General features: G+C 42.9%; 2 protein-coding genes across 3 annotated transcripts; one reads left to right on the top strand and one right to left on the bottom strand.

Moving 5' to 3' along the window:
• The first annotated feature begins 96 nt into the window (after nucleotides 1–96).
• On the top strand, nucleotides 97–10,806 carry LOC124002456 (tRNA pseudouridine synthase Pus10-like). Its single transcript, XM_046309861.1, has 18 exons — nucleotides 97–253; nucleotides 762–894; nucleotides 1,149–1,415; nucleotides 1,754–1,840; nucleotides 2,299–2,333; nucleotides 5,276–5,390; nucleotides 5,859–5,935; nucleotides 6,139–6,184; nucleotides 6,391–6,455; nucleotides 6,583–6,668; nucleotides 6,928–7,053; nucleotides 7,732–7,788; nucleotides 7,880–7,956; nucleotides 8,173–8,228; nucleotides 8,319–8,436; nucleotides 8,623–8,765; nucleotides 8,951–9,050; nucleotides 9,339–10,806. The coding sequence occupies exons 2-18, from the start codon at nucleotides 769–771 to the stop codon at nucleotides 9,375–9,377; spliced, it is 1,620 nt and encodes a 539-aa protein (XP_046165817.1). The 5' UTR covers nucleotides 97–253; nucleotides 762–768; the 3' UTR covers nucleotides 9,378–10,806.
• Nucleotides 10,755–24,918, bottom strand: LOC124002457 (RAC-gamma serine/threonine-protein kinase-like). 2 transcript variants are annotated; one of them, XM_046309862.1, is made up of 15 exons: nucleotides 24,612–24,918; nucleotides 22,818–22,898; nucleotides 21,893–22,227; nucleotides 19,940–20,065; nucleotides 18,027–18,138; nucleotides 17,316–17,463; nucleotides 17,044–17,175; nucleotides 16,422–16,487; nucleotides 16,060–16,128; nucleotides 15,488–15,610; nucleotides 15,146–15,274; nucleotides 14,158–14,372; nucleotides 13,459–13,546; nucleotides 13,013–13,115; nucleotides 10,755–12,693 (listed from the first exon to the last, which is right to left on the bottom strand). In XM_046309862.1, exons 3-15 carry the CDS (start codon nucleotides 21,936–21,938, stop codon nucleotides 12,608–12,610), a joined length of 1,443 nt encoding a protein of 480 aa, XP_046165818.1. In that variant the 5' UTR covers nucleotides 21,939–22,227; nucleotides 22,818–22,898; nucleotides 24,612–24,918; the 3' UTR covers nucleotides 10,755–12,607. The 2 variants fall into 2 exon arrangements, with proteins under 2 accessions (XP_046165818.1, XP_046165819.1); XM_046309863.1 differs by lacking the exon at nucleotides 22,818–22,898.
• Between the last annotated feature and the right edge of the window lie 862 nt (nucleotides 24,919–25,780).

The following is a 25,780-nucleotide window of genomic DNA, read 5'->3' as shown; positions in this document are numbered from 1 at the left end:
ATTGTATACAAATAAGGGACTTGTGGTGTTGATCAAAATGATTAAATCCATTCTCATCAACAGATGAATCTATCTAATTTGACTAGTTGTGTCTACCTCTGATGACGTCTTGTTCTTGTAACGTTAGCTGCATGCTGAGAAACCAAATGACTGAACCACAGAATTTTCTAAACTATCTTTGACTGAACTGTGTTCTCGCTCTACATAAACATTTGATTGTCTTGCAAGTGCTGTAATTCATTTGCCATTCAAGGTAGGTTCATGACTTGTTGTTTTTTGCTTCGCAAGCTTGTGCTTATTTGTATTCTCAGATAAAGCTATAGCTATTTTAGAAACTACAGTTGCGAGCTAGCTGTATTGGCTAGCTGCACATCATAACATGAAATGCATCAACATCCACACAGCGCTGCGAGTGTGACCTAGTGCTAGCAATGTGTACACAGGTCTCAGAGCAAGCAGCCTTGTCCAGTAGTACACATTACATTTTACTTCTGGGTTAACAGAGATTATAGCCCCCCATAACTATATTTGTAGTGCAACGTGTTCTTGCAAGCTTAGCTTCAGCTACCAATGATTGCAACCTCACCATACAGTGTGTGATATGTTATGAGCATGGTGATGTGCATATGATATTACTCTGAGATAACTTACAGTAGTACTGGTTCTACTATCAGCTAACTTGTAGTGGGTTTGCCAGACATAACTGTACATTCAAATTTCTTACTGATCTCATTAATCTATGATCTCTGTCCATTTTACAGCAGTATTATGTTGCCCTTGAAGGAGAAAGATAGACCAATAGTGAAGAAGCTGCTGGAAGCAGGATGCTGCGCCCGCTGTGTCCTGAGGTTCTGCTGCTTGGGTGTGCAGTCGGCCTACCGCCAGTCTTATGAGGTCAGTGCTGTTGCTGCATTGTATTGTCTTTGCACTTAAAGCAGGGACAGACATACAGACATTTCAGAGATACAAGTGCAAAGACAATTAAGTAGCTCCAACATTCTTCTTTGTAGGTAGCCTTGGTGTGCTCCTTTAGAAGAATTGTGCCCATGATCTAACTTGCTGTCATATATTTGGTTAACTGAACTGCTGGCAGACATTTTAATATATTTTCTGTTGCTGAATAATGTTCTTCTGTTTGTCATGCTCAGGATACAGCAAGGGAACTTTGTGCTTTCGTCAGTGATTCAGAGAATAACGAATCCCAAGATGCAGCCGTGCTGGAGCAGCACAAAGAAGACCCCCCTAGTAAAAAAATGAAGATGGATGCCGCAAAGACGGACGTCCAATCAGAAGGCGACTCTGCTGTGGTTGCCACGGTGATGGAGGAAGGCGACGCCGAGCCAGCGGACTCGGACGTGTGTGTGGTGTGCCTGGGAGTTCTACAGCAGTTCTGTGATGAAGCCTATGCCATAAAGGTGTGTTTGGTCACTATTAATCCTATTGCATTAGGAGCCACTGTTGTTTTACACCTATGACTATGTATGTCTTTATGTGTGTCCCAAATAACACCCTGGTCAAAAGTAGTGCACTATATAGATAATAGGGTACCATTTTAGGACACAACCTTGAAGATTAAAATGAAATGAAAGACCTTAGTACCTGCCTAGTGATCAAATACCCAATCATCATCATCATCATCAATCAATGCTCCAGGCTACCAGAATATGCCTCAAATACCACAGCTTGAGGCCAGAACCAACACTGGAATTTGGGGGGGAGGGATTCATGAAACTGTTTTTGTGTGTTTGTGCAGATATCGGAGGTGGTGAAGGCCAAAAACTACCAGTTTGACACAATGGTACTGTCCGTCTCCCTACCGGCCCAGCTGTCTGTCAGAGAGGTCAGTGGTTACATTGTAGGCCTTGGCTGATAACTGATGTACTGCAATTGTCTACCTATCAGCTTACAGTATATCCAAATGGTTTGTCTCAAAACAACTTCCATTCAATAGAAAAGTATGATTATTTCAACCTCAGTTGATTCTGTCATAGAAAATCTGTCAGTCTAGCCTGGACCTGAGTCGTTCTATACAGGGTGATGTGTGGCAGTGCGAGACTTCGATACAGTCAATAATGCAGTATCATGTCCCTGGGTTGGCCATTAGAGAGCATAGTTACCTCAAAGTTAGTGTTACTGCGTCTGTCTACTCCAGAGTAGACTGAAGTGCAATCGCAAGAGCCATTGTTTCTACAGATGTAGCACTCCCATTAGGGTGTGCATGACGGATGCTTGTAAACAGACAGGGGGTTACTCATTTCTGAACATGTACCCTCCTCTCTCTCTGCCACACTCCTGCAGCACTCTTGTTGGCTGCATGTAAAGAAGGAAGTGAGGTAAGTTCGCTACACCAGAGTGGCATCCATCTATCTAGCCTAATTTCTGTCCGTTCAAGAAATCATTCTAATCTCAAAGTATCATCACATTGAAATATTACAATGTTCTATACTATATTATGACCACACATCTTTCACGTTACCTTTTATAACGTCATATCTTAACCCGTAAGAGTCTAAGTCGGGGGAGGGCGGGGTTCTACTAAGCTATATGGAATTGTTTTAAGAAGGTCATACCAAGGATCAGTTAGCTATTTGATTTTGAATTGTAAGACCCCTGGAAGATTCCCAAAAAATATATATATATACATATATATATTTTTTTTTAATGAAAAATGCTATCTGGCCTTACTGCTATTAGCCCATACAAACGCATTGAATAACAGATTCACTACATGGAACAACAGATAGTTCCCCCCAAAATAAATCTAAAGGAAGTTTGTTCTGAAGTGTCTGTCCACTATCTGAGAGATATAAGAAAGATCAAGAAACATTTGTTGTTATTTTTTGGACTAAACAGTCCATATATATACATATATATGTATATATACTTCCATTCATATATATACTTCCATTCATTTTTTCAACTTGTACGGCGGGGGGGGCATCCGACAAGTCTTGTGAGGCCTCTGGACGTCCTAGAGCAAAACAACCGACATGTACGTGTTCCTGAGAGTCTCGCCCATATTATTTTGGCCTGGACCCTTTATTTCCGACATGGAGCCCCGCCGATCCATTACGACTGGTCTGCCGACGCAATCGTCCGATGTGGTTTCAACAGGCTTTTCCGTTGCGATGTCACCGACGACCCATCTGTTAGCCCCTGAACAGGCAGTTAATCCCACTGTTCCCAGGCCGTCATTGAAAATAAGAATTTGTTCTTAACTGACTTGCCTAATAAAGGTAAAAATAAATCAAAATTAAAATCTACGATAATCGACAATTTCAATAACCATTTTTCTACGGCTGGCCAACTGTTACAGACCTATATCCATCTTGCCTTTCTAAAGTCTTCGAAAGCCAAGTTAACGAACAGATCACTGACCATTTCGAATCCCACCGTACCTTCTCCACTATGCAATCTGGTTTCCGAGCTGGTCATGGGTGCACCTCAGCCACGCTAAAGGTTCTAAACGATATCATAACCGTTTTCAACAACCTGGCCAAGGCTTTCGACTCTGTCAATCACCGCATTCCTATCGGCAGACTCAACAGCCTTGGTTTCTCAAATGACTGCCTTGCCTGCTTCACCAACTACTTCTCAGATAGAGTTTGGTGTGTCAAATGGAGGGCCTGTTGTCCAGACCTCTGGCAGTCTCTATGGAGGTGCCACAGGGTTCAATTCTTGGGCTGACTATTTTCTCTGTATTTATCAATGATGTTGCTCTTGCTGCTGGTGATTCTCTGATCCACCTCTATACAGGCGACACCATTCTGTATACATTTGGCCCTTCCTTGGACACTGTGTTAACAAACCTCCAAACGAGATTCGATGCCATACAACACTCCTTCCGTGGCCAACAACTGCTCTTAAATGCAAGTAAAACTAAATGCATGCTCTTCAACCGATTGCTGCCCGCACATGCCCGCCCGCCTAGCATCACTACTCTGGACGGGTCTGACTTAGAATATGTGGACAACTACAAATACCTAGGTTTCCGGTTAGACTGTAAACTCTCCTTCCAGACTCACATTAAGCATCTCGTATCCAAAATTAAATCTAGAATCGGCTTCCTATTTCGCAACAAAGCCCCCTTCACTCATGCTGCCAAACATACCCTCGTAAAACTGACTATCCTACCGATCGATATCATTTACAAAATAGCCTCCAACACTCTACTCAGCAAATTGGATGTAGTCTATCACAGTGCCATCCGTTTTGTCACCAAAGCCCCATATACTACCCACCACTGCTACCTGTATGCTCTCGTTGGCTGGCCCTCGTTTCATATGAGTCGCCAAACCCACTGGCTCCAGGTCATCTATGTCTTTGTTAGGTAAAGCCCCGCCTTATCTCGGCTCACTGGTCACCATAGCAACACCCACCCGTAGCACGTGCTCCAGCAGGTATGTCATCCCCAAAGCCAAAACCTACTTTGGCCGCTTTTCCTTCCAGTTCTCTGCTACAAATGACTGGAACGAATTGCAAAAATCACTGAAGCTGGAGACTTATATCTCCCTCACTAACTTTAAGCATCAGCTGTCAGAGCCGCTTACTGATCACTGTACCTGTACACAGCCCATCTGTAAATAGCACACCCAACTACCTCATCCCCATATTTTTTATTTTTTGCACCCCAGTATCTCTACTTGCACATCATCATCTGCACATCTATCACTCCAGTGTTAATGCAAAATTGAAATTATTTCACCTCTATGGCCTATTTATTGCCTTACCTCCCTACTCTTCTACATTTCCACACACTGTACATAGATTTTTGTATTGTGTTATTGACTGTACCTTTGTTTATCCCATGTATAACTCTGTTGTTTTTGTCGCACTATTTTGATTTATCTTGGCCCCAGGTTGCAGTGGTAAATGAGAACTTGTTCTCAACTGGTCTACCTGGTTAAATAAAGGTAAAATAAAATAAAGAATAAATCAAATGTGTGTAGCCCAAACTGTTCGGACGCTTCAGACAGAAGTTGAAGTTCTGCTGTACTGACTTCAGGGGTCGTAGAGTAAAACGGAGAACACCATTGTGTTTGTGAGTAATAAACCGTTCAGACACTACAGACAATTTTGTGAGTAGGCCGAAGTCTCATGGTCTGACAAACACTGCTCTAGTTCTGTCACCTTTCACCTCCGATGCGGAAGTTATGGATCAAGGCGCATCCAATGCAAAACAACAGTATCTCTAGATTAAACTGACAGGGCACGGACATCGACATTAGGGGTTTTTAATACTTTAATTAATTATGTTGAATTTGTTACCAAACAGGGAGAAGTCTATGTGCCTCGATATGGATGATGTCATTCAGGTGAAGGAGGCTTTCAAGTGGACCATGCAGGGTCTGGTGTCCAAAGAGCTGGGGGGCATACCTGTGGTAACCAAGGTCAGTGACCCATGACCTGGAAGTAGCCATACAGTAGCCTCACTTGCTGATGGGTCAGACACCGCTGTTGAAAAATACTTGTCATACAGTTATGATATAATGCACTACTTGTGTCTATAGCAATAACCTGTAATGAGCTAGCCTGGTCCCAGATCTGTTTGTGGCCTTGTCAAGTCAATTGCTATTGACAAGAAAAACATGACCGGGAGTTGACATGGCGGCACAAACCGACTTGCACTCAGGCTAGTACTGTGATAAGTGTTCTCTCAGTCAACTTACCCTGGTAAAATAAAGGCAAATAGATTACATTTACATTACATTTAAGTCATTTAGCAGACGCTCTTATCCAGAGCGACTTACAAATGTAAGTGACAAAATTATATGAATTCCTGAAGGGATTTCATTTTTATTCTGGATTTTTTTTGTTCTATTTTTATTACATTATTTATTTTCCTCTTCATCCCACAGATCAATCGACAAACTGAACAGTTTGAGGTGGGCGTGGGGTTTACACACCCAGAGACAGACTCAGACTGCCACTTCCTGTAAGTCCTCCAATCACACTACTCAGGGAATAGATAAGATGAATAGATTCACTAGACAGCTAGATGGATGGAGGGAGGGATGAATGGACGGACTTGCGGAAGGAATGATTGACTGACTGATAGCAAAATACATGTAATATTGAATGTCATGTAGCATTTTTATGAAACTACATTCTACTTCTCTGCTTTATTCTTGCAATCAGGGCTGGCATCTGTTCAGACTGCTTCAGACCAACTAAGAACAAACAGGTGAGTGAAAAAGCCAATTGGAGCCATGTCACGTGACATTTGAGCAAAATGGGTCATTGGTATAAATGGTTTTGATAAGTTCTGTAAATGTTTTCATCCAATTGCTTTTTTGTTACCAATGGCGACATACCACTCATTCTTTGTCATTCCATATCTCTCTGTGTTACTGTCTTTTCTCTGATCTCTGGTTTATTGTCTCACAACAGAATGTCTTCACTAGAATGGCCGTGGTCAAAGCCCTCGAGAAGGTTTCTGATGAGAAGTTTCTAAAGTAAGTAATCACGTTATTCTTGCTTTTTTAAAATTTTTTTTACTGTTTCTCTGTCTTCACTCTTTTGAGGGAACTCACAATCTAACTACATGTATTGCTTAATGATATTTATTTTCTCTCTCTCTAGAAAGTTCCCATGTCCCCCTACAAGGCCAGCGAGCAAATGCATCGCTCAAGACGTCCAGTGTCTTCACGTTTCTGTATTTGTGGCGGGTAAGGTTGTTTATGACATCCCTTTTGGATGATTTGAACCAAAGGAGGGCTTTCAGATTATCAAGAGTGGGGTCCGTTCACTTTACACTTCAGGAATGTATTCAGTTGGGGGCAAATCCTAACATCCACTTAGGTAAATCAAATGTTCACTTAGTCCCCCATTGACATCAATGCATGACTAGGTAAGGAAAAGTTAGGATTAACCCTTCATGCTTTGGGATTTTAGGGTTTGAATTGACTCCTTTTTTGTCCTTTTTAGGGAGGTACAACAAGTTCTCCCGCACCCTGCCCCAGACCCCCTGGGTGATTGACGGAGAGAGGAGGATGGAGTCCTCGGTGGAGGAGCTAATCGCTGCCCCCCTCCTCTCTTCTTTCCGGGCCGAGGGTGAGCGTATACTGGGTGGTGTTCAGAAGGCCAAACCGTAGTAAAATGTTTTGCAACAGGAAACAAAAATATGTGTGCTTATTGGATGAGTTCAGGTAGAACCTCCTTGTTTCGCTCTGTTTCTAAACGTTATCTCCTTACTGAACCTGGTAGGCTCTACAAATTATTACGTGATTGTTATAGACAGACCATAGAGATAGGTAGAGGGCCCAAAAGCCTGTTTTAGCATGGGCAGCGCCATTGAGAACTTTCACCATTTTATAGTAGTCAACTGGTGGGACTTCCTATGGGTTAATGAAGAATCACATGATTCCATCCAGGTCATCAGAAGGGATTAGCCAATGAATTATACTCGTGAGCAAACATGCCATAGCTGCAGGTGGTAGTCAATCAGGAACCTTGGCTTCATACCTGCTCAAACACACTACAGGTAGCAGTATGCACCCTTTCTGTTCTTTTGCCAATTCATAGAAGTAGAAGAAGAAGAAAATGGACTAATTCAAAAGAGATGGCCTAAATGGCACTACCCATGCTCTCACTGATGCCATAATGGGACAGATGCAATGATCCAATGTCTATCTAAGTCAATAAGAAAGACAGATCCAAAAGAACACACTGGTGAATGAATCTGGTATCTCAAGTAATGTCTTTCTCCTCTTGTCCTTCTGCTCTTCGCAGGGTTTAATTTCTCCTCCTCAGGAAGGGAGGACGTGGATGTGCGGACACTTGGAAATGGTCAGACACACAACATACATGTATGTTCACACATCCTCAGTCCTTGTTTCCGTCAATGTGGGGTGTAACGGAGGTGTCTCCCCCTTCGCAGGTCGTCCGTTTGCACTGGAGCTGCTAAATCCTCACAGAGCCAGGTTCAATAAGGCAGAGGTCCAACAGCTGCAGGAGGTACACACACAGCGTCTCTGCAGGGTCACACACACACAGTGTCTCTGCAGGGTCACATACACACAGTGTCTCTTGCAGGGTCACACACACAGCGTCTCTTGCAGGGTCACACACACAGCGTCTCTTGCAGGGTCACACACACACACACACAGCATCTCTTGCAGGGTCACACACACACACAGGACTTGACCACAGCCCTATATTTTCTTCTCACAGACCATCAACCAGTCCTCTGACAAAATCCGAGTACGAGATCTACAGATCGTAAGCAGGTGAGCGACGCAGTAGAAAAATGGGTCTCACTTCTGTCCAGAGACCTAAGAATGATGCTGACGGGTCATACTGTTTGTGTGTGTTTGTAGAGATGCTATGGGCCACATGAAGGAGGGTGAGGAGGACAAGACCAAGTCGTACACCGCCCTCATATGGACCCAGAAAGCCATCAACAAAGACGACATCACATTCTTAGAGGAAACCAAAGTGAGTGTTAAATGCTATTTTTAAACGACATTATATTTGTATATAAAATAAGTGGTTAAACATCTTGTTTGTAGTTTATTTTATGGTATGTGCTATAATCTTTGGTTTACTCATTCAGTGTAAACAGTACCTTAGTGTAAACAGTACCTACAGTATGTGTTGATATACTTTGGCTTGGTCATATAGGAGTTGAAGCTAGCTCAGAAGACGCCACTAAGAGTGTTGCATCGCAGGCCGCTGGCCGTCAGGGAGCGCGTCATCCACACCATGAGTACATGCTTCCTGGACGCGCATCACTTCCACCTGAAGCTGCGCACGCAGGCAGGGACGTATCCTTTACACAGAACGAAGCAAAACAGTGCGATACACCAATAGTCATACACAAACCCACACAAGAAGGGAGGTGTTAAGGTTGAGACACATTCACAGTTATATACTTACACACACAATAACACATTCAATTTTTTTTATCTTGAACAACTCACCGAATGTCTTTTACCTTAGCTGTTCCCAGTTACATCAAGGAGTTTGTCCACGGAGACTTTGGTCGCACCAAACCCAATCTGTGTGATCTGCTGAAGACTGAGACTGATATCCTAGAGCTGGACGTTGAGGTGGGTATTTTAGAAAGTTGACAATAAATGTATCTAGCTTTTTGTGGGATATTAAAATAAGATGCAGTGCACGGGGATTATTGTATTAAAAATATTGACAGTTGAAAAGTTAATCATTTAAAGGGATAAAGCGATTTTACTTATTTCGATTTTGGTTTCCTTAACTTGAAAGCAGTCTGTGCTTTCAAGCTAAGGAAACAAATAGGAAATTGCCGAATTGTGATTGAACATGCAGGTGATTCAAAAGGGTTCTTCTGAGTTTAGTCTTTCTCTCTGTGTGTTCCTCAGTCTGTAGATGTGGACTGGCCACCCTCCATCCCGGAGTGAGCCTCATCTCACTGATGCTGTTGGGGATGCCAAAAGGAGACCTAGTTCTGATGGGCCATACCTTCACCTATTGGACCCTCACCACCACCAACTCTGTTTAGCTCAGTTCCACTGATCTCTAGATGATATGGATAGTGTCAATATATTTGTTTTTCTTGAGGTCAATACAGATGATTTTGAAATGACTGAATCTGTGCAGCACGTGCGCTGAGGCCTTGAACTGATCTTAGATATACATGTCTTTGAGAGACATGGCAGGGACTGGGTGTGAATGGCACTGCTGATGGAAAGAACTACAATCCAAGTTAATTGCACCCTGGTGTCCCAAGTCTGAATTAGTCCCTTATTAGCAGAGGATGAAAAGCAGAAGTGTTTCAGCCCTCCAGGACAGACATTGAACAGCCCTTTTATAGAGCATCGCAGTAGTATATGGTCAGTATTTTGTGTGCATTTTCCTCAGTTAATTTAGATGTTTTTGTTCAGCCTTAAAATCTTATTTACCCATGGATTGTCCCATAGGCAAAAGTAATGCTATACTTTTTTGTATGAATTAAAATATTTGATTGTAATGTCTCCCATCAGCATAATGTTCCCCATTGTACATCCCATCCAAATAAAGGCCTGGGTTATGTTGTTGTGCACACAAAGGAATACTTTTTGGAACAGAAAACCAAAAATGTTGCTTCATTTTGAACAAGTCCACAAGTGTTTTATGTTAAAGGGAAACTTCAGGATCTACTGCCCTGGAATCACAGGAACTCGTGGATAACATTTCTCTTTGTGCCATTTGAAGGGAGTTGCTAACTAGCGTTAGCACAATGACTGGAAGTGTATGGGTAGCAGATACCCATAATTTTCCAGTCACTGCGCTAATGCTAGTTAGTATTGGCTTGTGAAACTACTTCTTGCTTCCTTTATACTGGAGAGAGAGAAAAATGGTATCAATGACTTCATGTGATTCTGGGAAAGTAGATAAAGGCCTCTGCCAAAATCCCAAAGTATCCCTTTAATGTAAGCTCTCAGTCTCCATCAGGAGAGTGACACTAAAGACTTGTGGTGAGCAGAGTCACAGACCTTTGCATCGTTCAAGACTGGTGCTTTTTGAGGTGTTGAAGTTCAGAATTTGCCATTGTTATGTAAATCCAAGCTAAAACAAAGTACCCGAGGCCCAGTGAGACACTGGTAGCGGCCCGTGTAGATGGAAAAAGAAGGCTGAGCCTTTTGGGTAAAACATGGGTAAATCTGTCAGTGGAAATGCGCCAGTAGTTTCTTCCTCCCGGTTTGTTCTATTTTATTTGGTTCCTTTGGTTTCCAAAGGGAACACACTCATTGAAATATCAGAAGGGCAATAAAAAGAAAAAGATTTACACCATGAAAAACCCTGAAATGTATTCTTTAATTTAATTCAAAATAAATACTACCACGGCAATGCAAGTCCACTATTGGTTTCTTGCCCTAATGTTTTGGTAAGAAAACAAACAGGCAAACAATCAAAAAACAATTGGATAAAAAAAACGACTTTAGTAATGCATCCAACAATATCATCCTTCAGCGACTGAAAGAGAGGTGCCTTTTTGACTCTGAACAAGACTGGGTAACACTGCCTAGAATGACAAACATAAATAAAACTAGTACTATGGTACAAAAAAAAAAAAAAAAAAAAAGGGGGGGGGGAATGGTAACAACCTGATGTTACCATATATCACTGCAGAATTGACCATGGTCCCATTTGAAAGGGAAAAATAATACATTAATGGGTGTCAATCCATTCGACCAACAGCGAAAAGAGGTCTCATCTCCATGGAAACCTCTTCTGAACAGACAGGTCGAGGCGACGATGACAGCCACAAAATGGGAGCTTCCAGCCAGTCTTTAACATTGTAGTTTACGTTGTTTTAACCCAAAATGTAGCTCTCAGTCTTTCTTTTCCTCCGGTCTTGGTTCTCGTCAGCAAGCTTGAAGTACAGTCACACACATAAGTTCATGTCTGGCCAAGACGCCACTAAGAACAAAAAAAGGCATTGCATATTTACATCACAAAAGGTGTGGGGGGGAACTGCTTTCCTTTTCTCTCTCCATTCTCACAGTTCTCATCCTATCATCATACACAAGTATATTCATGGCTCAGTTTCACATGATCTGTGGCCCAACATGGTTAGAAATTATTGATGCCTTCCACCCACCTTGTCGATTTGGGAAGAAAACCAAGTGTATGCGTGTGTGTGTGTGATTGATGGGGAGAGTTTTTTTTACAGATACAGATTTCATAGTCTGTCACAAGTCATATCAGCAGAGCTCAGAGCTGGCTCTGATGTTAGTGTGTGTGTGTGTGTGTGTGATGACAGCACAAGGTGGACCTGTATAAGCCACATACCTTGTGTAAATATCCATACCACTATTTTTTCTATAGCTATGAAAATAAGTTATTAAATCAAATGACTGTGGAAAAAGATGCAAAAAAGGCTTGTATATTCATAGTAGCTTTTCCCTGATGGGTGTGTAAAGCTAAACTGGTAGCTGAGTTGAATGCGGTTGTGCTCTGTGTTGCCTGAGTGAACCGTGCAGTATCTGGCAGTTTAGTGTTTCTGTCAAACAATAACCAAGTATAAATCTCTGGCTGAAAAAGAAAAGGTCAAAAAGGATGAAAAGAAATAACACTAACAATGAAATTGGAATGAAAGAAACTCCGTCAGTTCTGTCTTTTTTGTTGTTTTTAGTAGACAGTGATTCTCGTTGCCATGGGATTGGAGAATGTGCGCCGCCATGGCATTGTATATGAGAAAAATAATAGTTTGAATGAGCCACAAGCCCCCCGACCCAAACCCTGTCTGTATGATACGAAACATCTGCACACATAAGGCAACATTTTTGGTTTTGTTCCCTAGAACGGCTCTTCCAAACCAAGTGCAAAAAAGTTGAAAATAAAATAAAAAACGGACAAAGAACGTAACAGGTCGACAACCTAATACTGACGGATAAAAATACATAACAAAAACATTGCCTTCTGCAGTATATAGCGTTGAAAATGTAAGATACTTTTTTTTGTGTGGAGAGACCAGCTTGAGTCTATCCCACTGTGCAAAACCCCTTTTATAGTCCCTAAAAAGACGACTTCTCCCAGTCTGCACTTGAATACAGAGAAGGAGAAAAGAGGGGAGACTTTTCCTAAAATGGCTACGTGTTTTCCTCGAAACGGCGGGGGGGCAATACTGGCTGACTGGCAATGACTTTCACTCCCGTCCGCTGGCCGAATACGAGAATTGTGGGAAATGAGGCCTCCGTTCGCTGTCACCCTCGCCCATCCCGTCTTCATCGTCTGCAGAAAGAGAGTAATGGGAGGGGGAGAAGGACAGGTACGTCTGGGCTCAATAACAAACTTAATTAAGTTAAGTCTGTTATAACCTGCAATTAAGTTTCATTAATTAGATGCACTTGAGTAACAGTTATCTTAGAATAATCACTAAATAACACCCAACAAGTCAACAGACTAATCATCCTTTCAAATAGTAATTGCTGTGTATCATAGGGTAATATGCTACGAATGGACCTGTCAGTTTAAGGAGGAGTCTATGACAGAAAACCCCTATTCAAAAAAAGTGGGCCGACCCGTGCTGAGGGAGCCGACGGACACTTACATTTTTCCGGGGGAGTGATTGTGATCGTCTGTGCCGTGAACTCCTCATCAAAATACCGGGTGTCCGTCTCTGAGGAGACCTGGGGCATGAAGGGGGGGACCAACTAGGGGAGAGGGAGGGGACACCGCTGTCACATGTAATACATTTAGCAGACGCTTTTATCCAAAGCCACTGACATTAGTGCGTGCATACATTTTTGTATCGGTGACCTTAGCAGGAATCAAACCAAAGATCTTGACATCATGCTTAATCAACTGAGCCATACAGGACCACAGTGACATACTAATGTCCGTGCCTCATGTGACATGTCAGTATTTGCATATTTGACTGGAAAAACGCTAGTCATTTTGACCTGCATGGAATAGTCCGAATTTGTTCAAAAGTCAGTGGGAGGGCACAGAAATCGTGAAATCGTACACGTAAGTGGTCAAGTGAAGAAAACTCACCTTTTTGTCGTAGACGTCTTGCCAGTCTACTGCCACAAAAAAACTGTGGCGCATGATCTCCTTTGCGTCGTCTGGACCGCCACCGAGTCTGTCGGAAATGTAAAAAACATACAAATGTGAACACTTTCTAGAAAGCCTGTCGTGAAACAAGACAAGAACATGAGCTAGGTGTAAATCCTGGAATAGCATCATGTGGTGAATGAGAGAATGTTCTCCCTTGGGTTTTCCACTAACCTAGCAGCCTCTCAAGCTTTTTCATCAAGCTTTTGAGTGACAAATGGCTTTGTATGAGAGCGATAAACAAATTAAAACAAATGCGGTTAGGTAGTATTTCATAAAGTAGGATCAGTGTGAGCCAGTAACTCCTATACAAAAAACATACTAAATTATGGGAAGTTACAGTTGAGGGCTGGTTAGCTGATTAGCATGAGTCAATAACCCATTTCAAGTTGATCTGTTATGAAGTAGGAAATGCAGTGTGTCAAAACTATTTGGCAGAGTTTGTTGGCTGATCACTGACCCAGCTTCATATAATCCCCCACTGGAGGCTTGGTGTGTGTGTTGTTCTGTATATGTATCTGTGCCTCTGTGTTTACATCTCTCTTGCTTCAGTGCATGCATGCAACGCACTGTCTGTCTGTCTGTCTCTGTGTCTGTGTGTCCGATTGTCTGTTTCTAGCTCTCGTTGTGTGTCCGTACCGTTTGTTGGGGTCCTTGATGAGCAGGCCGGAGAGCAGAGACTTGGAGTCAGAGGAGAGCGTGCGCGGAAACTTGATCTCCTCCATGAGGATCAGCTCAAACAGCTTCTCGTGGTCCTGGTTGTAGAAGGGCAGCCGGCCGCACATCATCTCATACATGACCACGCCCAGACCCCACCAGTCCACCGCCCGGCCGTAGTCATTGTCCTCCAGCACCTAGCATAGGGACATCACACAGTGCGTTTTACCCACTTCATATGTATATACTGTACTCTAGTCAAGGCTCATCCTATATAACAACTGCATATATATTGTCCATAATGTTTATACACACCACCACATACATATATATTTCAGACTGACATTGCTTGTTCTGATATTTCCTCTTTTTATTTGGGGTATTTCTGTGTATTGTTCGGTATTACTACACTGATGGAGCTAGGAACACAAGCATTTCGCTGCACCTGCGATAACGTGAAAAATAGGTGTACGTGACCAATAACACTACATTTTATTAGTATGTGACTTTGGGAGCATGGAGCAATGGGCGTCCACCATCGGGGCCCCCTCGGGAGCATAGGTCGTCCACCATCGGGGCCCCCTTGGGAGCATAGGTCGTCCACCATCGGGGCCCCCTCGGGAGCATAGGTCGTCCACCATCGGGGCCCCCTCGGGAGCACAGGTCGTCCACCATCGGGGCCCCCTCGGGAGCATAGGTCGTCCACCATCGGGGCCCCCTCGGGAGCATAGGTCGTCCACCATCGGGGCCCCCTTGGGAGCATACAGCATTCATAACGTTCTTCTCTCCACCTCACTCTTTTCCGTGCAAGGGCTTTTGACTCTTGCCAATCGATCCCCGCTTTACTCAGCATTAGTATGTAGTTAGTATATATTAGACACCTAGAATATTTCCTCCCATAAGAAAACCTGGACATATCTTACAACATGGCATTTTGGGTAGTGTAGTGTACATCAATGTGAGCTCTGACCTCTGGAGCCAGGTACTCCGGCGTGCCGCAGAAGGTCTTCATGGTGGCCGCGTCTGTGATGCCCTCTTTGCAGAGGCCAAAGTCCGTGATCTTGACGTGTCCGTCTTTATCCAGCATCAAGTTCTCCAGCTGCCAATGAGCATAAATACCATATCATATGTTGAATATATGCCCCAATAATATATTCATCCTCAACAGCATGCTCTTTTTACATGGTTTAAGTCAAATTTTCACTTAGTCTCCCATTGGACTTAGTTAGGATTGGAAGTAAGGATTCACCTCTAAGAGAAGTTGTAGAATGGTGTTATGATAGATATAGACTGTCCATATGAATGCATGTACCTTCAGATCGCGGTACACTATCTTGGCAGAGTGAAGGTAGTCTAAAGCGGAGACGATCTCTGCTCCGTAGAATCGCGTGCGGTCCTCAGAGAACACTCGCTCTCTTGACAAATGGAAAAACAGCTGCGGGGGAAAAAAACAAATTTTTAAACGGGAAAGAAAGGAATCAATGGTAAAAACATGTGACAAAATGTACAATTATTTAAAGTTGTGTTAAAATCAAATATATATTTACACATCGGCATATAACGGTATAGTTCCATTCACTAATAGCTCTCTAAAAAAGATGTCCTAGGCCAGTATTCACATATCGTTTCAGAGTAGGAGTGATGATATAAGATCAGTTTTACCTTTTAAATCAGAATGAATAAGAGGGGGACTTGATCCTAGATCAGCATTCCTAATCTGAGACGGTCCCTGGAAATAATTACTTTGGCTCCCGGAAAGAATTCTACATTGTGGAAGAGGAAGGTGCAACTGTCTCAGGGAATCCACATCAACACACCTACAGTGTCTGGGGAAAAAGTGCTCATCTTTCCCCATGTATCTCACGTAGCACAGGCATCCCTTACCTCTCCTCCGTTTACATACTCCATGACGAAGCACAACCGGTCCTTGGTCTGAAAAGAGTACTTCAGAGACTGGAGAAAAATAAGAGTTGCACCATCGCTGTTGTTTTGTTTCTTTACATCCACACAAACAGATGTTCATATCTAATGACACGTGCAACAGTAGAACAGCTTAAACGTTTATTCAATCAGACTTTGCTTTTGACTGAGTCTGTGGATGCATCCCAAGTGGCACCCTATTTCCTATATAGTGCACTACTTTTGATCAGAGCCCTATGGGTGCCATTTGAGACATGGCCTCCAAGTGAATAATATAGGCTTACGGTATAAAGTTTGCCTTTAAGTCTTTGCTAAACAATACTCACTGTTAGGAATGGATGCCGGGTGTTTTTTAACACTCTGCTTTCTGTGAGGGTGTGAGCAACTTCGTCCTGCATTACAAGGAAAGAGAGGAAAATCCAGAAATGGGGGTAGAGAGGGAAAGAGAGCGAACAGGAGAGAAAGACAGAATGTTAGGATGTGGAAGGTGAAAAGGTGCCAAAAGGTGATATCTGCATCCATTCCAACAGGGCTCAGTTCTTTCAACCAGTGTTTCTCGATCTCCAGTCTGTGGAATGGTCAGACACTCATTTAGTCAGTTCTATAGTGCAAGTTTAAATGTACTTCCAAGCAGAAAAAAAAGTTAGAGCTTGCAGATGTACATGTTCACATTACCTCGACTGAAAAATCTGTGCCCACGCATATTGACTCTGTACCGGTACCCCCTGTATAGCCTCGATACTGTTATTTTACTGCTGCTCTAACTACTTGTTACTTTTATTTTTTACTTAACATGCATTTCTCTTAAAACTGCATTGTTGGTTAAGGGCTTTTAAGTAAGCATTTCACTGTAAGGTCTACACATGCTGTATTTGGTGCATGTGACAAATAAAATTGGATCCCTAGTATAAAAAAGGTTGAGAAAAACTGCTTTACACCAGCCAGTACCTTGGCGATGATGACTTCCTTCTTCAGAATCTTCATGGCGTAATAAGTTCCGCTCGCCTTCTCCTTCACCAGAATGACTTTTCCAAAAGTGCCTTTGCCCAGTAGTTTCAGATAGTCAAAGTCATTCATTGTCTGTCAGAGAGGAGAGAAGATGAAAGTACAGGAGAAAAGATAAGAGAAGCCTTCATTGAGATGAGAGAGACAATCTTGGTTGGTGTTTACGTGCCTATCTACCAATGTATGACCTGTGCTCAGTCCCCAGGGCGGCTCACCTTCCGTTTGTGTTGGCTGGTGGAGGTGTCCATCTCCTCCTCGTTGACCTCATTCTCGATCTGCGACGTGGGGCTGCACAGGCTCCCCTCCTCCTCCTGCTTGGCCAGGGAGTCAGCTACCATCTGGATGGCCTCGGCCCACTCATCCCTGGAACCAACCAACAGCAGCTCACTTTAATACACTGCTATACCGTGTGTGTGTGTGTGTGTGTGTGTGTGTGTGTGTGTGTGTGTGTGTGTGTGTGTGTGTGTGTGTGTGTGTGTGTGTGTGTGTGTGTGTGTGTGTGTGTGTGTGTGTGTGTGTGTGTGTGTGTGTGTGTGTGTGTGTGTGTGTGTGTGTGTGTGTGTGTGTGTGAGAGAGAGAGATGTATGCATGTATGCATGTATGTATGCTGAGGAAAGCACACATTTAGAAAAGTGCAGGGTACAAAACAAATGCCATGGAGAAATCTAGAGACATCTAGATCTAGAAATCTAGAAATCCCCCATTCTGTCTGGATGCTCCCGTGGTTTGCTAAAACTAGTTACGTCAAAACATGCAACTGCTGCTGTAGAAATTTTATGTTTAGATTAATACGTTTTAGCAGTATCTAAACAGTGTTTAGGTATTTCACTTCATTTTTCAATGCCGTTTTTCCTAAAAGCGAAATATTGAGTAGGCAAGGCTGTAGTAGAGGGAGAGAGGAGGGAGTGAGCGAGAGGGTGACCCACCTCTCATCAGGCGTGTCCACGTGGAATGTCCTCTCAATAACAGTGGTCCACTGCAAACAGCGGATGATGAACGTGTTGGGCTTGGGCCGCTCAGTCTTCATCAGCTGACATTCTGAGGAGAGAAAGAGGGTGTCGAGAAGGAGAAAGGCAAGAAAGAGGGAGAGCGAGGTGGGAGAGATAGAAGGTAAAAAAATACAAATGACAAAGCATCACAGAATATAGTGTTGTACTATATTCAAGTACCACTACTTAGCTCTGAACGTTTGACAGGGACACATTGGCTCTAGGGAGTGCACACTGCCTAACATAGGAACCTTCATTGATATTTTAAATTATGAAATGTCAAATGTAGTACCTTGCCTTTGGAAAGTACTCAGACCCCTTGACTTTTCCCACATTGTTACATTACAGCCATTTATAAAATGTATTAAATAGTTTTTCCCCTTCAATCTACACACAATACCCCATAATGACAAAGCAAAAACAGGTTTTTATACATTTTTGCTAATTTACTACAAATACAAACTGAAATATCACATTTACATAGGTATTCAGACCATTTTTGGCAGAAATAACAGCCTTGAGTCTTCTTGGGTATATAAGCTTAGCACACCTGTATTTGGGAATTTATTGCATTCTTCTCTGCAGATGCTCTCAAGCTCTGTCAGGTTGGTGTCAGGTTGGATGGGGAGCGTTGCTGCACAGCTATTGTCAGGTCTCTCCAGAGATGTTTGATCGGGTTCAAGTCCAGGCTCTGGCTGGGCCATTCAAGGACATTCAGAGACTTGTCCCGAAGTCACTCCTGCGTTGACTTGGCTGTGTGCTTAGGGACGTTGTCCTGTTGCAAGTTGAACCTTTTCCCCAGTCTGAGGTCCTGAGCAGGTTTTCATCAAGGATCTATTTGTACTTTGCTCCTTTCATCTTTCCTTCGATCCTGATTCCTGACTAGTCTCCCAGTCCCTGCCGCTGAAAAACATCTTCACAGCATGATGCTGCCACCATCATCATCATGCTTCACCGTAGGGATGGTGCCAGGTTTCCTCCAGATGTGATGCTTGGCATTCAGGCCAAAGAGTTCAATCTTGGCTTCATCAGACCAGAGAATCTTGTTTCTTATGGACAGTCTATGTGCCTTTTGGAAAACTCCAAGCAGGCTGTCATGTGCCTTTTACTGAGGAGTGGCTTTGGTCTGGCCACTCTACCATAAAGGCCTGATTGGTGGAGTGCTGCAGAGATGGAAGAATCTTCCAGAAGGACAACCATCTCCAGAGAGGAACTTGCGTTCTGTCAGAGTGACCATCGGGTTCGTGGTCACATCCCTGACCAAGGCCCTTCTCCCCCGATCGATCAGTTTGGCTGGGCGGTCAGCTCTAGGAAGAGTCTTGGTGGTTCCAAACTTGTTCCATTTAAGAATGATGAGAGGGCACTGTGTTCTTGGGGACCTTCAATGCTGCAGAAATGCGTTGGTACCCTTCCCAGATCTGTACCTCGACACAATCCTTTCTCGGAGCACTACAAACAATTTCTTCGACCTCGTGGCTTGGTTTTTGCTCTGACATGCACTGTCAACTGTGGGAGTTATTTTTAATACATTTGCAAAAAATTAGAACACCCTATTTCGCCTTGTCATTATGGGGTATTGTGTAGGATTTTTTATTGATTCAATCAATTTTAGAATAAAATGTGGAAAAAGTCAAGGGGTCTGAATACTTTCCAAAGGCAATGTATATTGTAATACAATACACCAAGGGGCGGTTTCCCAGGACAGATTAAACCCAGTCCTGGAGTCAATCATTTTCTATGGAGATTCTCCATTAGGCTTGCTTTTTATTCCAGGACTAGGTTTAATCTGTGTCTGAGAAACCGCCCCAAATGGTCTAAAATGGAGACTGACAAAGGCAAGGAGGACCTACTTGCTACAGAGAAGTTATTGAGGGGATAGGCCAGGTCTGCGTCCTGGGGTTTGTCTTTGTAGCCGATGAAGGATCCGTCGGTCTTCAGCAGGAAGTAACGCGGCCTCCAGTTCTTTATGTACTCACCTGCAACAAGTCCAGCAGGGATTGGTTCATACTGGAAACTTAGCTTATCAGTTTTTATAGTTACTGACTGACTGACTGACTGTAGCAGTGGTCAGACCTTCACTGCATCCTAAATGGCAATCTTTCCTTTATAGTGCCAGGGCTATGGGCCCTGGACAAAAGTAGTGTATTATAAAGGGAATGTGATGCCATCTGGGATGTACCCTTATGTACGGCTTTAAGTAAGTGCATTTTCATTCAACAGTATGGCACGATTCATTATGGTTCAAGCAGGTTAATACATAATTAATTAATACACGAGGGTCCATGCTGGTGTTTTCTTGCAAGATGTCCATGTGGACACTGTTGTAGAAGAGCTCCATCTTGCAAATAGGCTATATGGTATCATTGAAGTTTTTATTTTATTTTTTACCACAAATGACATAATGTGCAAAAATACAAGTATAAAATGGATTGTTTGCTACTAGTTTAACTCTAAACCACTTGCTACCCTTCAGTGTTTAGAAGACTGTAACTGAATTTTGTACAAGCACAAAAGTGCCTGAAACAATTCAGTGGCTCCTGGGCTCTGAAAGGAAGGAACTGGAGAGTTAAGCCATCCTCCAAGAGCTCAAATGTGTCTGTGGCAGTGTCACAGCCTGAGGCTGTGTATATAGACACACACACTGCACGCACACACAATCCATGTGTTCAACCAGTCAACACAGCTTAAAATCCTCCATACCACATGCTGTGCATACTAGCTATAAGTCAGGGGGTTGGAACTGGTTCAGGGAACAGAACCGAAAACAACAAAATTAAACTAAAGTAATCTAAACTGTTCCGGAACAGAACCGTTATATTAAAATCATGGGAATCAGTTAATAATGTTATTTTATGTTCTGGGCATTTTTTTCTGGTCCCATAAAAATGGCAACAAACCACCCATGCAAAGCCGTTACTTCGTCACTCGGAAACGTATTCCCGTGTCGACCTGCCAACTGGAAATCTTTGCCAGTGTGTGTCGGCTACCTGCCCCTCCGAAGCATAGGCTACTGATGACGTTACAAGTGTGATTCAGAAATTAGGGAGACAGTTTTAATTAGAAGAATGGATTAACTTTTTCAATGCTAGTTAAGGATACTATAGTTATCACGTTTCACATTGGATTAATTAACAAAAGCTAAGACGTGTTTTTAATTCTAGTGCAGCTCTGCACACACAAGTTTGTTAGCTAGCTAGCTAACGTTAGCTCTAGTCCAACATTAGGCCAACTCTAGGAAGTTCAAAGAAATTCAAAGTTCCTTGACAGAAGCCGCTTCTCCGTAGGTATAATTCTGTGGGCCTAATTCAGATAATGCATTTCATAACAAGATGCCCTGCGCTTCAAGACAAGCCTCCTCCTCCATCTTCTCTCGCCTCAATTTCAGTCGCATCTCTCGCCCTGCTCTATCCACACTGATTGGTGAAGTAATTTAATGTTGAACTAAATGTTGTTGTTTTTTTTTTTTTCAGAGGTTTAAAAAGGAACGATATAAACAGTACTTTTTTTGTTTCAAACTGGTTCAGAACTTTATTCTGCTGTTTGGAACAGTGGAACGTAATGAAAAAAATAATGGTTCTGTTCAGAACGAAACGATTGGGGAAATGATTTTAGTTCCAACCCCTGGTTATAATAATACAATATTCCATTTATTCCCTTCCCTGTTTGTTTCCATGTTTATGGATATACAGGTATGTGGAAACTGGGGGTGTTTCAAAAGGGGTGTTTGTTTTCTTGATGTGAACTGTGAAAAAAATATTTTCAAAGACTGTAAACATCACCGATCATCAAATCAATCGACTCACCTCTCTTCTGAACCCAGCCTTCCTTGACAACGTTTTGGTCGCTCATAGTGGCTTCGCCTTGACCGTCAGCCCAGTGCTCAGACCCAGGGGGTTGGGGGGGGGGGTCAGCAGTCCTGACCTTGCTGTCTCTTCCTCAGACACACACCCACTCTCCTCTCCTCACTCAGTCTCTTTGTGTTGTCTCGGGCCGTCTTTTCCCCAACTCCTTTGGCCCTCTCTACTCCTGTTTTCCCCTCACTCTTTACTCCCCTAATCGTCTCTCACACTGCCTCTCTTTCACTCTTGTTCTCCACGTCTTCCTTTGCTCTCTCAAGGCACTCCAGCGGTGACTCAGCCTGGAAGGAAGCAGGGGAGAGAGAAGGGGGGGAGAGGAGGTCTATGGATCGCTCTCCGCACACACACACACACACACACACACACACACACACTACATCCCCGCTCCCGTTCCTTTACAAACACTTATGTGAGAACTGGAGTCATTGTTAAGACCCAGAATGCGCTTCCCGTCCCGTCCCCTCCCTGCCCACCAGCAGATTTGTCCCCTTTCCGCTCTTTCCCTGCTCTTTGGCGGGCCTAAAACTGCTTATGCAGCGCCATTGATCAGATTTTCTTAAAGGTACACATCCTTTACGGCCACCTTGAGTCTATTCTAGTTCGGATGGATTATTCTAAATGGTCTGTTAGGATATACACAAACAACATCAGAAGCGAGGTCAGAGCCGCGTATAAGGTCCACGCAAGGCTTTGCCGCTTTTGAACTTAGATGTTCTGAGTATCTACGACACTGTTAGATAATGTGTGCCTTGAGGACTCTACATAGACTTTGTTTGATTGAGCGACATATGTGCTATGATGGCAATGAAAGAACCAAATAGCCCCGATCTAGCAGCAGGGTATACCACCCTGCATCCCACTGCTGGCGTACCTCTGATGCTAGGCACGTTTGGTCCCTGGATGGGAGACCAGATGCTGCTGGAAGTGGTGTTGGAGGAACCTTTCCCCTGGTCTAAAAAACAAAACAAATCACCAGACCTCAACCCAATTGAGATGGTTGGGATGAGTTGGACAGCAGAGGGAAGGAAAAGCAGCAAACAAGTATGCAGCATATGTGGGAACTCCTTCAAGAGTGTTGGAAAAGCATTCCTCATGAAGCTGGTTGAGAGAATGCCAAGAGTGTGCAAAGCTGTCATCAGGGCAAAGGGTGGCTATTATAAAATATATTTTGATTTGTTTAACACTTTTTGGGTTACTACATGATTCCATATGTGCTATTTCATAGTTTTGATGTCTACATTATTTTTCTACAATGTAGAAAATAGTAAAAATAAAGAAAATCCCTGAAATTAGTAGGTGTGTCCAAACTTTTGACTGGTACTGTATATATCTTGAATCCCAACCAAGCCAGTCTGATGTCTCTAAAAGCATTTATCTTCAGTTACTTTTCACTGCGTATATTTAGATGTGACTAAGTATGATGGCTATTGGCTACAACGATGAAAACATTAGCGCGGACCTCAATCAATCAGTCTAAATCCCAATAGGTGATCGATGGTAAAAGCAGCCAGCATGTCAAAAGCATTATGTAGGCTTAGTCTACAAAAGGATTTCATTCTGGGTACACAATCATATTCAAGTTCAGAAACCGCTTCTGTGGTCCAATTCATGTCCTTTGTGGAGAGTAACCAGTGATACAAGGTGCTAAAATAGAGGCCAAATTGCCTGTGACAACCTATGAGTTTATTTTTGTTCAAAGTGAAGCACTACTACTGTACTAGGAGAAAACTGCACAGTGTTTTGTTGTCAGGGATTGGATACCTGTCAAAAGCAGCCGACTGATGTGAAAGACCTGGCTCTGGGATGGAAAATAAATTATATCAATCCAATGACAACAAAAACAATGGCTGACATGACCAGACTTTCATTTTAGAAACCGTTACAAGTCACATGTGCAGACCTTTTCCGCAATAATCGTCTCTGCCATCAATGTACAAGACATGGCTAGGCCTTGCACCACATAGAAATAAGCAAATATTGAAACAACAGCTTTTGTTTCAAGGGCGTGTGGTGTCATTTGCTCTTACATAATAACATCCGCCTGCCATAACGTTACACACTTAATTATACAACAATAATAAGAGGCACAAAATCATTACTGGGTAAAGGGTGATTTTTAAATAATGTTCACGTGCCCAAACAGATAAAATGTAAAGTGTTTGGGGGAATAATTTGAAAACCGAGCTAGCTAGCCACTGAACGAGGCTAACGAACGTAGCAAACGTTTGTCAGCTAGCTGCTAGCTGTCTCCTCTTGACGTTTCGCCCTTTTTACGACTCCCTACATTTATTCCTAGGTCGTTATCGTTTTTTAAAAATATATATTGATCATGGAAACATGTGGATTTATGTTTTAATAAAGACAATGTTTAGGGCGCAAAAACTGGGCCGAAGCCAGGCAGTAACACCACCCCATCATTATAGCTCACGCTTGAGAATGCCCGAGCCCTCCCGTTGCAGCATCCCAGCAGCATCACATCCCAAACTTGCAAATGACGTGCATTCATGCTAGCTAGCCCGCTACAGGCTAACGGTTGTTCCCACCCATTTTATGTTGAAAATATGCTTCCACAGGCCCCAAAATAATGAACCCCAAACACAGGGCTTCTTAAACCCGTTCTGCTTTAATTTCTATAATGAGTATTTATTACAGTGACATAGCTTACCAGACAGTCGAATAATGATAGTTAGGGACACCCCCCTTCGAGCGCTTGCGTGCTTCCAACGCAGCAAAATATTTGGAAAGAACAGTCAGTCAGTGATAAAAATAGAAGGAGGACCGTGATCTATCCATTGCTGCTGATGCTGCGGCCAATTATAATGCCCGAAAATAATACTTTGTCGACAGAAATTGCGGCGATAGTCCTCCCCGGCTCTGCGACTAGCTTCAGCAGCTGCCGCTTGTTCTAAGGAAATCTCGTGACGTCACATGTAGCCAGATTTCGGACGACTTCCCTCTCCTCACGGCATCCATTCGCTTTTGTTGGTCCCTCTCCCCCTTGGCTTTTATGTTTGCATGATCAGAGATGCAATCCAGTATAGGTTCACACTTGCTCATGACAATGGTAAGGCATTTAGACATTCGACACTGTTCAAACCAGCGAGATTAATTTGTGATTATTGTTGATAAAACATTAGAGATTTGTTATTTCAAATGAATTAATTTGGAATCCTATTATTCAAGTCATATCTTTCACTATCTGAATGGGGGCTTTGTTTAAAGATTCTCATACCAGTCTAGCCTACTTCATCGGAGCATGACAAGGAACACACATGCAGCTCCTGGTACAGCAAGATCACAAGAACCTGCAACAAATCCATTCAGATAGGTTGTTGTATTTGGGGACAATTTGAACTATAAAATATATATATATATCCATCTCCATCCCATGTTTGGAAAATAATATGCCATTGTCTGATCATATCTGATTTAGGGTAGCAGTGATGTTGGACTATGGGTGTGTTTTTATTCTACCAACATTTTAAGATAAGCATTTGGGTGTGGTGCCTCCACCCAAATAAAAAGGATACAGTATTGACTTTAGAGTCGGCTACTTGTACAGAGCAGACAGAGGTGATGTTTCGAGAGAAACACCACCCTATAGTGTTATTAAAGGAAAACTGAAGGGATCCAACACAAAAGAACCCTCTCGCCCCTAACTGAGCACCCGATAGCCTACTAACTACACTACCCTAACCATAATGCGTTTCATTCTAAAGGCATGGTTAATCCTGCTTAAATTACTGCAGTTTGTCATGGTCACACTGAACAACTTGATTAATTTGCTCAATCTGGCCATTCAGATTGTCAACCATACAACTTTTTGATGCAACA

Source organism: Oncorhynchus gorbuscha, linkage group LG18, assembly GCF_021184085.1.
Source record: "Oncorhynchus gorbuscha isolate QuinsamMale2020 ecotype Even-year linkage group LG18, OgorEven_v1.0, whole genome shotgun sequence".
NCBI lineage: Eukaryota > Metazoa > Chordata > Actinopteri > Salmoniformes > Salmonidae > Oncorhynchus > Oncorhynchus gorbuscha.
The sequence above is the reverse complement of the archived record's forward strand: the minus strand, read 5'-3'. Positions and strand labels throughout refer to the sequence as shown.